The sequence below is a fragment of the Martes martes genome (genome assembly GCF_963455335.1).
Source record: "Martes martes genome assembly, chromosome: 5".
Classification (NCBI taxonomy): Eukaryota; Metazoa; Chordata; class Mammalia; order Carnivora; family Mustelidae; genus Martes; species Martes martes.
The window spans coordinates 22,660,783-22,678,175 of record NC_137892.1 but is presented as its reverse complement, the minus strand read 5'-3'; the positions used below and the strand labels follow the sequence as shown (position 1 = coordinate 22,678,175).

The 17,393-nt window shown below is 40.4% G+C and overlaps 2 protein-coding genes across 6 annotated transcripts in view; one reads left to right on the top strand and one right to left on the bottom strand.

Annotated features, from left to right (window-relative positions):
• AP3S1 (adaptor related protein complex 3 subunit sigma 1) overlaps nt 1-234 on the bottom strand; it is a 75,474-nt gene extending 75,240 nt beyond the window's left edge. For both annotated transcript variants that reach the window (XM_080804053.1, XM_080804054.1), the window contains exon 1: nt 64-234. In XM_080804053.1, coding sequence (XP_080660179.1) covers nt 64-132 — 69 coding nt within the window. In that variant the 5' untranslated portion in view covers nt 133-234. The remainder of the gene's footprint in view (nt 1-63) is intronic.
• Nucleotides 179-17,211, top strand: ATG12 (autophagy related 12; the record flags this gene model as incomplete). 4 transcript variants are annotated; one of them, XR_013966853.1, is made up of 6 exons in its annotated part: nt 495-784; nt 4,364-4,500; nt 10,632-10,694; nt 11,320-11,468; nt 13,185-13,292; nt 16,976-17,211. XR_013966853.1 is itself a non-coding variant. In XM_080804057.1 (4 exons), the coding sequence occupies exons 1-4, from the start codon at nt 622-624 to the stop codon at nt 11,377-11,379; spliced, it is 423 nt and encodes a 140-aa protein (XP_080660183.1). In that variant the 5' UTR covers nt 179-621. The 4 variants fall into 4 exon arrangements, 2 of the variants coding, with proteins under 2 accessions (XP_080660183.1, XP_080660184.1); XR_013966852.1 differs by lacking the exon at nt 13,185-13,292 and having other exon boundaries at nt 334-784; XM_080804057.1 differs by lacking the exons at nt 13,185-13,292; nt 16,976-17,211 and having other exon boundaries at nt 179-784; nt 11,320-12,453.
• Between the last annotated feature and the right edge of the window lie 182 nt (nt 17,212-17,393).

The following is a 17,393-nucleotide window of genomic DNA, read 5'->3' as shown; positions in this document are numbered from 1 at the left end:
TGAGGGCGCTGCCAGCCGCCAACGACTCCCCCTCGCGCGGATCGGCGGCGGCGGGATACTCACGTAGGGCTGGTAGAACTTGGAGAGCCGCGGCTTCCCGTGGTTGTTGAAGATGAGGATCGCCTTGATCATGGCTGAGCCGGGCCGACCGGGTGGGCGCTGGGGGCCAGGGCGGGGGCGGGCGCGCGAGCCTCGCCTCAGGATCTCACCGGCGATCCTTCCCCACCCGCCCCCTCCCGCACGCGCGCGCGCGCGCTCCCGAGCCGCGGGGCGGGGCCTGGGCGGGGCCCGGGCGGGGCCTGGGCGAAGGGAAGCGGAAACATCTCCAGCCCCGAGCCCGCTAGTCAGAGAGGCGCCTGCGCACTACGCGGCGCGCGGGTAAGTTGTTCGCCGACTCCTTCCGGAGGACTGTTGCCGTGCAAAAGCGTAGTTGCGGGATTAGTAGTCAGGGCTCCGCGGCATGTTCCACGTAGAGGACCAATCTACAACTCCAACTTTCACCGTTGGGTTGAGTTCCCCCGGCCACCACACCGGCGCCTCTTCAGCGACGCCCCCCGGCGTAAACCCCGCCCCCTGAACACGCTGAGCCAGCACTTCCGCCCTCGCCTTGCACTGAGCAAGATGGCTGAGGAGTCGGTCTCAGCGTTGCAGCTTCCTCCCTCATCTGCTGCTGAAGGCGAAGGACCTACGGAGGTCTCCCCAGAAACAGCCACTCCGGAGCCCCCTTCTTCCGCTGCGGTCTCCCCGGGGACAGAGGAACCTGCCGGCGACACCAAGAAAAAAAGTAATTTTGAGAGCAGTTTCTTTCCAGGCAGAGGCGGGAGGTTTAGATTGCGTCCGACTGGGTCCCTGGCGGCCAATAAAGGAGCAAAATTTCGAGGAGGCTGGGCCCAGTCGTGGCTTTTGACCAGTGAGGAGAGAAGTGGTGTGGTTTTCGGCTTTCGGGACCTTTGAGTTGAGTAGCTCTGGGGAGAGCGGTCTCCGGACGCACCCTCGCGGTGTGGTGTGGGGTCCTTGACCGCCACAGTACTTCTTACACTGCGTTCCACTCCTCCTTTGAATTGGCCAGACTGCGGGCCCGTTGGAGGTGGGGGCTGAGTGGGATCTCGGGCGGGTCCAAGTGCTTAACAGGGGACGTAGTTACTTGATTAATGGCTTAAGGTTAAGTTAGGGATGGTCGGTGGCAAGTTTGGATTAGAAAAAACGCCTTCCGGTTAGTTCGCCTTGTATCAAATGCCTGTGAATTCACTCCTTGTACCAAAAACGAATTTTATCAAGTTTGAAGAGTGTCAAGAGAAAACCAAAGGCATAGGATCTCCTCCTCCTCCGCCCCACCCCAAACCACCCCCAAAGGTTTGGAACCTTTATAAGCGAGTCATTTCATTGCTTGAATTAGTCCTCAAACCCTTCATTGCTTGGGAATTGGTTCGCCATTGATGGAAAGTCCTAAGGAAGTCACTTGGCCTTGAGCATCCTCTGTAGAGTTGCCTCTGAAAAAATCCTCGCATCAGCGATTACGATTCGGATTGGTTGACCCTAGGCCTCGGTTTTTATCAGTCCAGAGTTTTAAAATCTAGGTATGGCATGTTTTCTAGTCCGTGATCTCACAGCGTTTCGATGGAACATCAGTTTCTGCTGCTTTTGGAGAATGGTCTCCTGGCACCCGCTCCGTTTGAAGTCAGACCGCCTCTACATTTGGGGGGAAACTTACTCTGTTATTTCCACATGATACCCTAGTAGAGTAACAGAAACCTGTGATGATTTCTGAAAAGAAGCACTAGAGTCTTTCAGAAGAATTCCATGATTTTTACAGATTTCCTGTTCTTTTTTTTCTCATTTTACTATAAGCAGAAACAGACTTCAAAGGTTTTTTGTTGTTGAGGGGTTTTGTTTGTTTGTTTGGGGGAGGGGAGCTAGAGTTGGCTTTGACAGCCTCAGTCAAAAGCTTACTACTTGACCCTGAAGATAGCTGAGTAAAACAGAGGCAAAAAAATAACCCAGATACGGCCTCAGCTTATATGGCATGTTTTCTCTGGTCTGCTTAGTTTTCTTTTTCTTAAAACCACCATTAAGAAATGGTATTTTCATTTTCTGGCTCTTGGGAGCGTTTGAGTTTGCCTCTGTGATGAAAAACTTAATTTCTAGCTTTTCAATATCTACCCTGAAGTTGTCCTTTTTTGAGGATCTCTTCTGATGGAAGAAGCTTCAGTATTTCATATGCTCCAGCTTTAGTTTAAGCTACAGAAGAATACAGATTCCTGAAGCTGACCAAGGTTGTTGGTCCTTAGGAACTAATTAGGATTACTTGGGAGAGCTTTTGAACATACCAGTGCACTACTTCCAGAAGATCCTAATGTAATTGTTGTGGATTCCTGTATTCTTGTAAATCTTGGTTCTAATGTATAGCTATGGTTGAGAACTCTAAGCAAATCACCTTTAGAATTTAAAAAAAGAAAAAAAGTTACAGCTATAGCTACTGTAAGTAACTTTCCTAGCTTCTTGCCTTCCCGCTCTTCTTCCTTCAGTAGTATCTATAACTCACAATATTTTCTGCCTCACTTTACTGAAATACCCAGTTATAGTTGAGTTATCGATAGGTCCCAAGGGTTAAGGGAGGTATGGAAGCTGAGTCAACCAAAATCTTCTCTGTTATCTCCCAATTCATTTATATTTAAATAACTGAAGCTATAATTATTAAATGGAGAAAGGAAGATAAACTTGAGCTGGAAGATAAATTGTATGTGTCCTGTGTTCTGGATTCTTTCATTCTAGGGGCAAACCTTGAATAAACTGCAGAGACCTGGTGGGAATCTCAATGTTTAAGACCAAGGAATGAGACAAGGAAGATGTAGTAGGATAGAGCTGACTTTAGGGGGCAGCAGTACACTATTTTGCTTTCAGTGTTAACTCTTGATTGTAGATATCTGGATTTTTTTTTTTTTTTAAGATTTTATTTATTTTTCAGAGAGAGCGTGTGTGCAAGCAGGGGAGCAGCAGGAAGAGGGAGAAGCAGGCTCCCCGCTCAGCGGGGAGCCCAATGGGGGACTTGATTCCAGGACTCTGGAATCATGACCTGAGCCAAAGACAGACCCCATAACCACCTGAGCCACCCAGGCATCCCTGTCTAGATATTGAAACTTGATTTCTCTATCTGAAGTCTTTTGGCCCCTAGTTGTATTTTCTTTTTAATACTTTTTATTAGTTTATTAAGTTTATTGTAGAAAACTTGGTGGTTACAAAAAGCACAAATAAAATCAAGTGATCGTCTCTAATGTCACTACTAAGAAGTAGCATTTTGGTCCATAGTCCACATTTCTGTGAATATGTTTGTGGTGGTTTTAATGAAATCGATATCCTATCGTACATGCTGTTTTGTATTTAGTACATTTTGATAACTTTGTCACACTGTTAAGTATGTTTTTGTAATTTTCTCTAGTGGCAGCTTAATAATCTTAGGGTTCAGTAAGTATGAGTTATGAGCTGATACTGTTCTAAGTACTTTATGTGTATTAACTAATTTAATCCTCACAGCCTTGTGAGGTAGATGATATCCTCATTTTACAAATGGAGAAACTGGTACAGGGTGATTAAAAGCTTGTCCTGATATATAACCTAGTAAGTGACAGAAGCAGGATTTTGAAACCAGGGAATTTAGAATTTTGTGCTTCACTGTATTAGGTAAATTCTATCATAGAGTGTAATATCCTTTATTTAACCAATCTTCTAAATGTCCTTGCTGGGTAGTTAGGTTTACCAAGGTTTTTTTTATTTGTTTTTTGTTTTTTTTTCTGTAAAAATAAAATCTCCAAAAAAGGTGAAATCCTTTTAAGTGACTCTTTTCACATCTCATATTTTTCTTAAACTAGATTCCTAGAAGTGTTACTGAGTCAAAGTATATCTTGAAGTATTTGGATATCTATTACCATAATATTCTCCAGAAAGGGTGTACAATTTTGCTTTCCCAACAGCAATACTGTCTGCATTGTTATTATTATAATTTTACTAGTTTGGCCGTTGAAAAAGGACATAGCATTATCTTACATATTTTTTCTTATTTTCTTTTGTACTATCTTCTCTTCTATCTTCATTTCTTCTCTTTGGAATTGCCTGTTATGTGCAAATGCATTTTAAAGGTCAGTTTCATGGGGAGGTCTTTGTGGGACTGTAGGGTCAAGGGGAAAAAATCCACAAAAGCATGATGAGAAAGAATATTACCTAACATTTGTACATCTTAGACATGCCTCCAGTATCATAAATACAGAAACTGTATTTCAATTAAAGGTTTAAGTTTTCTGAAGTCTTTTATATCACATTTACTTTGGATGGCTCAGTGTAATTGCCAGTGTTTTTTTTTCTTTGACAGTTGATGTCCTGTTGAAAGCTGTGGGAGACACCCCTATAATGAAAACAAAGAAGTGGGCTGTAGAGCGAACCCGAACCATTCAAGGACTCATTGACTTCATCAAAAAGTTCCTTAAGCTTGTGGCCTCTGAACAGCTGGTATGAAAGTAACAGTGGTCATTTCCCTACATAAATTCACAGTAGTTCCTAGGCAACTATGAATAACTGTTGTACATAGAAATGAATATGGAGCCACATATGTTCCTTTAGTAATGCCTGTATTTCTTTTGTTTATGGAATTTCTGTACTTCATCAAATTCTCTGGGGAACTCAGAAATGAAACGATTTTTAGATTTGCTTTTACAGTGCAAACTGCTTTTTAACCTGCTGTATTGGGTTTTTTTTTTCCTCAGTCACTGAAAGCTCATGCAGTAAGATCTCTCTTAGAACATTAGTATAGAGAAGTTCTGGGTTTTTTAAAATATGTTTTTTACTATCAGTGTTCCCTCCCAGTCTTCTTGAGGTAAGCAGTATATTTTTTGCGGTGTCATGGAAGAACTAAGGAAGATAACCTATTTCATAATATAGTACATGGTAAACACTTTGTGGTGGCAGTTGTAAGGAGTAATATTTTAAATGCCACTGGTTTTTGACTTGGTATCTCACTACAGAATTTTAAATGGCTCCATGTATTTGTTGTTGTTTTTTGTCACATGTTATAAGTAATATATCAGACACCTTTATCTGCAGATCACAATCGTGGTCAATACTAACACAGGTAGTATAAGAAGTAGTTGGTAAATAAAGAATCAGTAAATATTTTTCTAAAATGCAAATTAAGATTTGTATGCATTAGTGTTTGTGTTATAGTTGTTTATGAACTTAAAAGTAAGAATACATAAAATGAGTGAATTAATTTGTTAAAGTGGTATGTGTTGGAATTTCTTTCTTTCTGTCACTGAGGGGGAAAAAACTAGAGTTTGGCAGTAAGTGACTCTCATGAAGGTTATAGGTACAAAAGTAAGTGGAGGGTAGGTCACTAAATAGAAGGTGTTTGAGGCAGGAATAGCATAGAGCCAAAGAATCTTCCAGAGGAAGTTGCCTTTGTGATCAGTTAGAGTGAGAAAAGCACGTTTTACAAGATTGCCGTATAGAATTTAAAGAAATGCTGTGGATGCGTGGCAGATTATAATGTCATCCACATGCTTATGGTAGCTAAAATCACAGGAGCAGAGGACTTTACTAGCATCCAAGACTTAATGAAAACCTTAGGGGACTGAGGATACAGACTTGGGAGAAATGAGCAGAAGCTGTCTGTACGAAGGATACAGCCCGAAGAGTTGGTGAAATAGAAAACTGGAAGAGTACCAAATAATTAAGGCATTACTATCAGAATTTCTGAGTAGAAGATGAAATGATGCCATGTCCCGTGTTGACTTGACTCTTGTGTTGCCTGTCTTGACTCTGTGTTGCCTGTATTCAGTAATCTGAAAACACTTGCTTGATACCAATGTGTATTAGCTTGAACCATGTAAAACTGCCATCAGTCAACCATTATAACAGATAAAAATAGCAGTTTCATATGGTTCAACTTCAAACCTTTGTAGTGAATCTGATTAGTTCTTTCCATGGAAGCAATAGGAAACAAACAAAAGTGGAATCATTTTGTCACTTCCCTTGACTGAACTAGAACTCATATCTGACTTTCATTTAGCTGTACCCCACAGTATTTTAAGCAAAATGGATGTTAAGGAAAATATAATGCTAGGGATTCAATGAAGATAGTGGTGTCAGAGGCATGATTAGATGTTCACATTACCACAAAAATGCTGTTGATTAGATAGCAAAACCAAAAAACAGTTGATGAGTATTTATAACAAACCTAGTTGAGGGAGTATCCTCATGAACCCTGAAATGCATGGCATCACCAAATGTGCTGAAAGAAGCGACAGGTTTGGCACCTGGCATCACTGAGAGAAGGAGAGCCTAAAATAGCCAGCGTGTATTCACTGGGAAGTAGAGCAGGCCATAAATATGGTAGCTGAAATTGAGAAGATTTGTTCCTCTGCAGTAGCAGGTAATTACAGTGCTTCTGCCCCAAGGAGGGCTGAAGGGGCTGCGGCAGTCTAGCCCCAGAAAGCTCTCCAAACAGACTCAATAGGGCTCCGTGGCGGGACAAGACCCCACACTGAGGAGGAACTTCTAGAAGTGAAACAAAATTGAACACATTAGTAACATGAAAGAAGAAGGAAAGAGAAATACCAGGTCAAAGTGGAGAGAAAGAGTAGAAAGCTAAAGTTGAAGAAACTATATATAAAAATAAGCAGTGGAGGGGCAGCAGGGTGGCACAGTTGGTTAAGCAGCTGACTCTTGGTTTCTGCTTGGGTCTCAGTCTCAGGGTCCTGTGATCAAGCGCCATGTCAGGCTCTGCCCTTGGCACAGAGTCTGCTTGAGATTCTTTCTTCCTATCCCTCACACCCTCCCACTCGTGCTCTCTCTCTTAAGAGAGTAAATAAGTAAATCTTCAAAAAAAAGGGGGGGGGCAACAGAGAGAAGTATCAAGATTAAATCCCATACAATGTTATAAGAAAGAAAAATAACATTCCTGAAGACAATGAAAGCATGCCAAAAAGATACAGGTCAATAACTAACTTAATATTTCAGAACAAGCTAAAAGACAATAAGAAAATGATGAAAGATGTGAAAGAACATCAGAAATCATCATTAGGAAAACTTAATTGAAGTGACACAGCTCAGGAAAAGAATTATAAATAAAAAAAATTATTCTGGAAATGGAGATTTAAGTAGGAGAAACTAAGAGCAAATAACCAATAATGCCTTAGAAAAAGTAGAAGGCAAAAAACCCTGTTTTTTGGTTGTTGTTGTTGTTTTCCCCCCTAGGAGAGGGGCAAAAGGGGGAGGGAGAGAGAATCTTAAGTAGTCTCCAGGCCCAGTGCAGAGCCTGACTCAGGGCTTGATCTCATGTCACTGAGACGAAATGAAGAGTTAGATGCTTAATTGACTGAGCCACCCAGAAGTCCAATAAAGGTCAATTTTTTTAATCAGAAAGAAAGGTAGGGGTGCCTGGATGGTTCAGTGGGTTTAAGCCTCTGCCTTCAGCTTGGGTCGTGATCCCAGAGTCCTGGGATTGAGCCCTACATCGGGCTCTCTGCTTAGCAGGGAGCCTGCTTCTTCCTCCTCTCTCTCTCTCTCTGCCTGCCCATCCCCCTACTTGAGATCTCTGTCTGTCAAATAAATAAATAAAATCTTTAAAAAAAAAAAAGGAAAGAAAAAGAAAGATAAAAAATATTTCAGAAAAGGAGGCAAGTAATTGAGTATGAATAAAGGACAGTGAACATATGGATAACAGGAGTCCCTGAGAAGGTAAAAGAACAAAATGAATATTTAAAACTATTAAGGGAAATTTCTTAATAAGAATTGGAAATACATTTTGAAAAATTATCTGACCATATCAACAAAGAATAATAAGAACCAAGAAGTATTCTGATGAGATTAACTAGGGTTGAAATTAAGAAACAAAAAACTCCTTTAGACACATAGGGAAAAAAAGAGAACATGACTTTGAAAGAAAATTAATTATCATCAAATGTTGATAGCAAAGTTATAAGGAAAGAAATTGAGATTAGAATTTTCTATGCAACAAAGCTGGCTTTATTTATTTGTTTATTTTGTCAGTGGTGGGGGTACACATGACCGAGTGCGTGCAAGCTGGGGAGAAGCCCAGGGGGATGGAGAAGGAGAGAATTTCAAGCAGACTCCATGCAGAGCACAGAGCCTGACTCAGAGCTGATAGCAAGATCCTGAGATCATGACCTGAGCCAAAACCAAGAGTTGGATGCTTTACTGACAGAGCCACGCAGGCACCCCAAAAACTGACTTTCAATAGACATAAACTATTAGCAATGCGCAAGAACTTGGAATTGTTCCCATGAACCCTTCCTGAGAAAGCTACTACAGAATGTTTCATAATGATGAAAGCAAAGACTAGCGATTTAAAAACAAAATCATTTTTGAAAATAATTTTATCTTTCCCATGTTGTAGTATTTAGCAAAAGATTATATCATGAACATTTTACTTTCATGGAATTTTAAATTAGATGTATTGCTTTTCTTTATTAGTCGCTTTCAATTGCTAACTCCTGTTAACACAAACCACGTTGAGTTCCTGTAGTTCTCTACTACATCTACTCTACTGTCCCCTCAACACTCATAGTCCTTACTTTTGCCCTTTTGCCTCCAAAGCCCTTATTATTCTCTTCACCTAGTAAGTCCTGTTTATTTCTCAAGTATCCCCTTCAGGAAATTTCCCTGACCTTTCTGCTAGGCTGACCTGATGCCACATCTCTGTGAACTGTATACCTTGTCACAGGCACTTTCCCCATCTGTATTCTTTTATATTTGTGTATCTGCCTTTCCATTAGATCAACAACTCATTGAGGGAGGAGATCATAATAATCTTCATAGTTCCACACTTTGTACAGTTTCCAGCACATAGGAGACACTCAGTGACTATTTGCTAAAATAAACAGTCATCAAGAGCCCTTCTTCTAATTTAAAATGTACCAGGATTAAATCTCTGTCCAGTCAAACTGCCAGGAACTAAACACAAATTATTGTGTATGTATTACAGGAAATTCACATTAAAATGCACACTGATTTCTGTTAAGTTCCTGAGTTTTTATGTTAGAACATTACTCAGTCTTAACCATGAATTGATAATGACGCATGGACTATTCTGAAATAATTTAATCATTATAACTAGTGTCTATTGAATACATATACCAGGCACTGATCCATGATGTGTCCTATCTCATTTTATCTTTCCCAGCAGCCCCGTGAAGCACAGGTATTGTTATTTCCCACATCTACAAATAAGGAAATAGGGTGAGAAAGGTTATTTGTATTTGGAGCCAAAATTCAAACCTAGATCTATCTCTTAGAGAGTTTCTATTCTTAATTACACTGTATTACCTTGGGGAGACATGGAAGCAATATTTATTCTTGTTACGGCTGGTAACCCATGTAGTATCTCTCAAGCAACTATTCCAATGCTGTTTTTTTTTTTTTCTTTAAAGACTATGTTAAGGGGCGCCTGAGTGGCTCAGTGGGTTAAAGCCTCTGTGTTCAGCTCAGGTCATGATCTCAGGGTCCTGGAATCAAGCCCCACATCGGGCTTCCGCTCAGCGGGGAGCCTGCTTCCCCCTCTTCTCAGCCTGCCTCTCTGTCTACTTGTGATCTCTGTCTGTCAAATAACTAATTAAAAAAAAAATCTTTAAAAAAAAAAAAAAAGACTATGTTAAGCCCAGGAAATTTTAGCCTTAGAATTTGATTACAAAGGAAAATTGAGTATGTTAACCTGCAAATAATGTGTTTTGTTTTCTAAAAAAGAAAATTATCAAAGCCACTTTGACACTGTGGCCTTTCATTTTAGGGTCTTCAAAAATGTTTTTTTGTTTTGTTACTGGTTTTTTTAAAAGATTTTATTTATTTATTTGAGAGAGAGAAACGGACTTCTGGCTGAGCAGGGAGCCTGATGCAGGGCTGGATCCCAGACCTGAGCTGAAGCCAGACACATAACAGACTGAAGTACCCAGGTGCTCCCAGAAATGTTTTAAGTACTAGAAATGTTTTAGTAAAAATAGATCAAACTGAATCATTAAAGAGTGAATCCTTTAAAGAACAAGGCTATGTTACTTTTTTACTTCAATTATGTTACTTTTTTTTAACCTCACATGGCTGTAAGTGACTTAATAGTAGTGGTACTCCCCTGAAGTGCAATACCTTTGAGAGTTTTCCCGGGTGATAACAAGGTATCTATCTCCAACCATGTTTGTCATCCCCCCCCCCCCCAGCAAAGTACACATATAGCTCAAATATTAGATTTCTTGATTTTTGGGCTATGTATAGAATTTCATCAGAAGAAATCCTGTCTTTAATTATAAGTGGGAAAATGAGTATTTCCAGTAATTACTTTCTTGAATGAACCTTCAAATGCTATTTGTAAGGACAATATTTAAAAGTTTCTTAGTTATAAAAAGTTGGGAACCACTATTCTAGGACCAGAAATTCTGTTACTTTTAGTCCTCCAGAGAAAAGATGTGATTGATCTTTGAGAGATCTCAGTTAAGTAAGTTACTGGAATTAGAAGGCGTCTAGGGAAGCTTTTTACAATTCTGAAAACAGACTGAAATAGCTGACTGAACCCAGAAAAGTGCAGATTAATCAGGATACCATTAAAAAATGAATCCTCTTTTTTTTCTTTCTTGCAGTTTATTTATGTGAATCAGTCCTTTGCCCCCTCCCCAGACCAGGAAGTTGGAACCCTCTATGAGGTAATAAACATCAGTGCTTTGATTCCTAATGAAGTATGCATATCTGTGTGTATTAGTGATCATGAACTCACAACATTTTAAGAGATGATATGCCATTCTTAGCTGTCATGAAAGGAGAGATTACTTTGTTACATCTAACACTTAGAACATAAGTGGATCTCAGACTATAGTGATGGAAGAATTAAGAAATGCGTAATACCAGCAGACAATGATTTTGAAGTACAGTAATCCAGATCTGCCTCCGAAGACATTGAAAAGGAAAGCTACATAATAAGAATGACTGTACTCAACATTCTTAGAGTTTAATGGCCGTAATCATTCGTGTGTACATGCTAGCACCACTACTAGAAAACAGTACATACCTTATCGTCAGAGATGTAGGAAAGGAACAAAATAATATGCAAGCCCACCCATGCCTAAAAAAATGCTAGGTTTTATTAAACATTTATGATTACTGATCCGAATAGGAGAGTAATCTGGATCTGTTAAAAGAAATAATCTTATAGATAACTTACATGGTGGAGGATATTTTATGATATGTGTGACATTCTTTTCCTTAGTCTCATCTAGGAATAATAATTAAATGGAGTTTAATTTATTGCCTTTTTTTTTTTTCTTTTTGTAGTGTTTTGGCAGTGATGGTAAACTGGTCCTGCATTACTGCAAATCTCAGGCCTGGGGATGAAGTACAGAGAAAAAGCTCTTCCTACTCAAATGAATCTTTGCAAAGCAAACAGCTCTGGAAAAAGCTGATACTTGTGACAAGAGACTTGTGTATGTGCTTTACACAGCCTGTATCTACTATGAGTCGTGTTTATGCATAAAGAAATCCATAGAGTAGATGGACTCACAAAAATATGATTTGTTTTAATACACAAATCATCATAAAAGTTTGGCTTTACAGTATACCCATGAACTACAACTGTTCCAGGTTGGCCACCAAGGAGTTGAAAAAGGAGACTAAGACTGTAGAAAGCTTCTTTTCTACCAATTCTCAGTGACTGAAATCGTTTACTTGTAGAAAGAACACTCTGCTGCTTTTTTTCCCCACTGTGAAATTCAGTTTTCTGAAGGATTCTTTCTGTGCGTATTCAGGGAAGTTCAGTTCGAGGTGTGGGTATGCCTTTTCTCCTGTACAGTTAGGAAGTAGTCCCCATCGTCCTGCTGGATTTATGTCTTACACAGTCCAGTAGGGGGCAGCCTAGCTGGCAGAAGGAATTAAGGAATTTGGTTTTATACCTTTGCCAGATGGTAGTGGAGGAAAAAAGCGATTCCTGCTAATTTCTAGCAAACAACTAGCCAAGAGAGCATGCGTGTTAATACACCGGAGAGCTGCTTTAGAGAATATGCGTGGTTTAGAAATGTTTTATTGGGAAACAAGGAATTTTACAAATTCTGGACAATTAAGTCATACAACTCTTTCAGTCCTTTCGTTTAAATGATTGTGAGTCCTAATGGTTGTAACTGGTGTTATTTTATGTCTTATTTTTACAGTGTCAGAAGCACTCAGTAAACCTAGCAACATCTTTTGAGTTTTTTACAATCTGTTTTTTAAGTTGAAAACACTCTAATAATTGGATAGCCTTAGATTCTGTGTATATTTCATGCTATGACTAAAAGTCCCATTTTCCCTGATGCTATTAGACTGGTAATTGAAGTGTGAGTCTGTATTATATCATTCTGTATTGTAATGGTAATGCGGTATTTCAAAAAGCATTCCAATAAATTGAAATGTCCAAGCAGGATCTAAGATGTATACAAGAATTCTGAGTGTTTATTTTCAAAGGTAATAGGAATATATGATTTTGTCAAAAACCTTTGAACTATACTTTTGCCCCTTTAATCCCACAATGTACTTTATGGCTAATGATCTGCCCTGTATTAGCCTTAGGGTATGCTAGGGAACAATTCAGTTTACAGTGAAGAAAATCTCAGGTTAGCTAAATATACATGCCTTTATGTTTGTGTTAAAGATTTTTATTTGAGAGAGATTGAGAGCATGAACAGAGGGAGCAGCAGAGGCAGAGGGAGAAGCAGACTCCCCACTGAGTAGGGAGCCTGAGGCAGGGCTCGATCCCAGGGCCCTGGGATCATGACCTGAGCTGAAGGCAGACGCTTAACCAACTGAACCAGGAGCCGTCATACTTTACCTGTTTTCGTCTCTAATAACCTTGAAGAATATATAGGACTTTACATTTTTTTCAAACATTATTGACACTATTATCTCTTAAATCCTTACCCAAAGGATTTTATCATTCCATGCTAACTTTGCAACATTTACATTTAAGCCTGGATCTCACAAGTTATTGAGTGACTAGAAACTAAAATACACTTCACAAGTGTTTTTGCAGCTATCTGGTTTAACCTGTCTTAATTATAATTGAACCTGGAGGTTGGAGGGCACTGAACCTTCCAGTTATATTTTAAGTTTTCCGTGTTTATGAGAAAATCGATGTCTGCTATGTCGTTCTTTATCCTACCATGCAACAGTGACCCAGAGCCCACGGAACATAGATAATAATGGAGTACAGTGCTTCCGCCTCTGACTGTATCCATGCCAAGGATCTCATCAGGATTTCCCCATACTTAGGGTCTAAGGTAAGCTAAAAATGTTTATTAGTGGTCCAAATAAGATTTGATACTGCGTGGCATCTATGATTTCCTAGACGTTTTACCCTCAAGGGACCTTAAATACCTATTCTACTCAGATTAGAGAACTGAAAGTGCAAACCATGCCTTAGATTATATGGCATTAGTCAACCTGATTCATCTGTGCATAACCCAAAATGGGCTGGTCTGTGGTGTGCAAGGGGTATGAAAATGAAAATCTCCCTTCCTGCAGCTTCTGCTTCATTTTCCAAGGTTTATACCATCCTGGGTAAGCTTCTGGCACTGGCAAAGGCAGCTACAGGCCACATAATGGAAGGGAAAGTATTCAAAACAATTCAGCAGGTGTAGTCTTACTCTTTCTCTACAACATTAGCCAGCCCATGCCAGATAATGCACTGTTCCCTGAATGTGCCTTTTCCTGACACCTGCTCATGCAGTTGACTTCTGGAAGTGTACCTAGAACTTGCCCCGCTTCACATCTTACCTCTCTGCCTAATTCTGATTTTAATTTTCATTAAAGCCTGTCTAAATCATTCAGGATACTCTCTGCTTCATAAGAACACTCACGGTGAACTTCCACTATCACAGCCCTACTGCATAGTGTATAAACGTGCATATCACAGCCCTACATCATAGTTTATCATAAACGTGCATGAGCCTAGGTGGCTCAGTTGGTTAAGGGACTGCCTTCAGCTCAGATCATGATCCTGGAGTCCCAGGATCGAGTCCCACATCGGGTCCCTGGCTCAGCGGGGAGTCTGCTTCTCCCTCTGACCCTCCCCCTTCTCATGCTCGCTCGCTCTCTCTCATTCCCTCTCTCAAATAAAACCTTTAAAATAAAATAAAGTAAACTTGTATATAACAGCCTTCCCTGATTGTAATGTGCCTGAAAATAGGATCCTTTTTGGTTTTTTAATTGCTACCCACACATAATATTTAGTACATTTTCTTACCATTCATAGTCAGTAACTCATTATACATTAAATGAACTTTTTAAATGCAACCTACAAAATATTTAACGTGGCAAAGCAACATTAAAGAAAATAAATCTTAAATTTTTATATGGCTTAAGATAAAGCAAGATATTTGCAACATATGTATGGTCTTAATTTCTAGTGTGTATGAAGAACTCATACCAGTTGGAGAAGAAAAAACCAGAAAAATGACCAAAAAATATTAAAACACAATTCATAGAAGAAAAAGTGTGGGGGTGATGGGTGAAGTTGTGATGGGGATTAAGGAAAGCCCTTGTGATGAGCACCAGGTGATGCATGGAATTGTTGAATCACTGTATCATACACCTGAAACTATCATACCATTGTTAACTATATGGAAATTAAAATTTTTTAAAAATTTATAATACAGATGCCTACTAAAGCACAAAAAGTGCAGAACCCCCTTACTTACCCAAATAACTATGAGATGCTAATTGTCACCACACTAGCAGTTGTAGAAAGCACAGTGACTGTGAGTATTGGCAAAGTTGTGGGGAGGGAAGTCCCGTCATATTGTTGGTGCATGAAATAATAATGGGCACCACATTTTCAAGGGGCAGTTAAGCAAAATCTATCAAAGTCTTGAAACAACTCTTATTTGTACCTTCCATTTATTCACTCACTAAGTGCCTATATGCCCTCTGCTTTGGTATATAAGACAAGATCCCTATTCTCAGCACTCTGGTTCTCGTTAGGCAGGTTTTTAGATTTAAACTGAAATCTTGAGTGTTGTTTTTTTCCTAAGATTTATTTATTTATTTGACAGAGATCACAAGTAGGCAGAGAGGCAGGCAGAGAGAGAGGGAAGCAGGCTCCCCGCTGAGCAGAGAGCCCGATGTGGGACTCGATCCCAGGACCCTGAGATCATGACGTGAGCCGAAGGCAGAGGTTTAGCCCACTGAGCCACCCAGGCACCCCTGAAATCTTGGGTGTTTTGAGCTTGAATTTTTAGAAATAATGGAAAGGAAAAAGGTTTGGTACCAAATACTAGATGTACCTGTTTTCTTACATAATGTTAATGAAAAATAAAACGTGTATGTTTGAGTAGGTTACAAGAGTCCTTAAAAATCTGCAGTTCCCTCTGTGTCCTCACAGCAGATGCACGGGCAGTGTATGTTGACTGCTCAGAGCCGTCACCATAAAGAAGGCCCTAGCGTTTTGAGACGGCTCTGTTCCTTACAAAGCTGTCTGTCTTCTCTTCCTCCTGCCTCTTCCAACAATTTGCAGTTTGTTCTACTACCTAGATCTTTAAAGCTTATCTTTTTCCTCATTCCCACCCCAGTCACCCTAAATCTTAGTCAATGGCAAATCTGTTACAGTCATTGTGACTCTTCTTTTTTTTTTTTTTTAAGGACTTTATTTATTTGAGAGAGAAGAGAGTGAGCAAGAGAGAGAACAGGAGCTGGGGGCGGGGGCAAGGGAGAGGGTGAAGCAGACTTCCTGATGAGCAGTGAGCCCAACATTGTGGCTCTGCTCAGGGCTCCATCCTGGAACTCCAGGATCGAGACCTGAGCCAAAGGCAGACACTTAACCTACTGAGCCCCCCTTCCCCCAGGTACCCCGTTGTGGCTCATTCTTGATCCCTCTCTAACAACCCACTTCCAAATCTGCAAATCCTAACAGCTTTACCTTCAAAACCTGTTACAAAAGCAGCCATTTGTCCTCTCTTCTGCCAGTAGTCTGGCTAAAACCACTGTTATCTCTCACTCAGATGGTTGTTAATAGCCAAATAATTGGCTTCCCTTGATCTGCTTGCTCTCTGGCCAAACTCCCTCAGTGATTTACATTGTTCTGTGAGGGCCTATTTGATTTGTAGTCCCTACTTCCACTCGCTGCTGCCCATATCTGTGTTCATCAAACACTTAATATTTCCTCCCTGGGCTTTTGCATTTAACTGTTTACCTGTAAACTTCCCCCAGACGGCTACAAATCTCACTAACTTCCTTCAGTCCCTGCTGAAATACCACTTCATCAGGGAAGTGTTCCCCTGAACACCTGTAAAATGACAGATCTCACCACCCTCTCTATCCCGCTTCTCTTGCTGTTTTTGTCTCCATTATACATTTGTGTACATTATGTGTCCATTTCTCCGCACATACTGTAATATTCGCTGGCGTGTCTGTCTTCCTCTACCCCACTCCAGAGCATAAGCCCTATAAGGGCAGAGCCTTCGTTTTGTGAAGAGTGCCTAGCATATAGCACATGCTTTTTAAAAATGTGTTGAATGGGGCGCCTGGGTGGCTCAACGGGTTAAGCCTCTGCCTTCGGCTCAGGTTGTGATCTCAGGGTCCTGGGATCGAGCCCCACATCGGGCTCTGCTCAGCAGGGAGCCTGCTTCCCCTTCTCTCTCTGCCTGCCTCTCTGCCTACTTGTGATCTCTCTCTCTCAAATAAATAAAATCTTTTTAAAAAAAATAAAAATGTGTTGAATGGATGGATAGACCATTATTTCCAGAACTTTAGTAAGTCTTGTTCCCTTCTATGGATATCTACCCTACGTCAGTGTCTGAAAATGTGATAATCATTGCCCTGGGCAATGCCGAGTACAGTGGAAATACTACTTTCTTGGGTCTAGGTATTCTACTTTTTGTTAATAGAGCCTATGATGCCAATTATTTTCCTCTTATTCTAATTTCTTCTTCCTCTTCCTCCCCGCCCCCCTCCTCCTCCTTTTCAGCAGTGTAACTGTTCCGGGAAGAATTCAGGTGTCCTTTGCACAGAAACCAAAAACAATTGAGAGAAGTCCGCTGGATTTGAATTCACTACCCAGGATCCCTAAAGAAAACCAAGCAATCGAATTACTCTAGACAATTACTTCTGTTTTTTCTAACTTTGCCCTTCATGCATACACAGGGCACTGTGTGCTGGGCACTGAGGGGGATATAAAAATAAAATGTAAGCGGAGACTGTCCTAAAGGTTCTGTGTGTCACATTATGATTCCCATAAGCAACATGCTCTGATGTAGTAAGTGCCCTAAGAAGGGTACTGGTTATCACCCCAGTTCAGGGGGAAATACAGTTCACTCGAGAGAAAAGCTAAGCTCTTAAGGTAAGATTTGGATATATGGAAATGGCCTTCTAGAATCTAGTCAGGA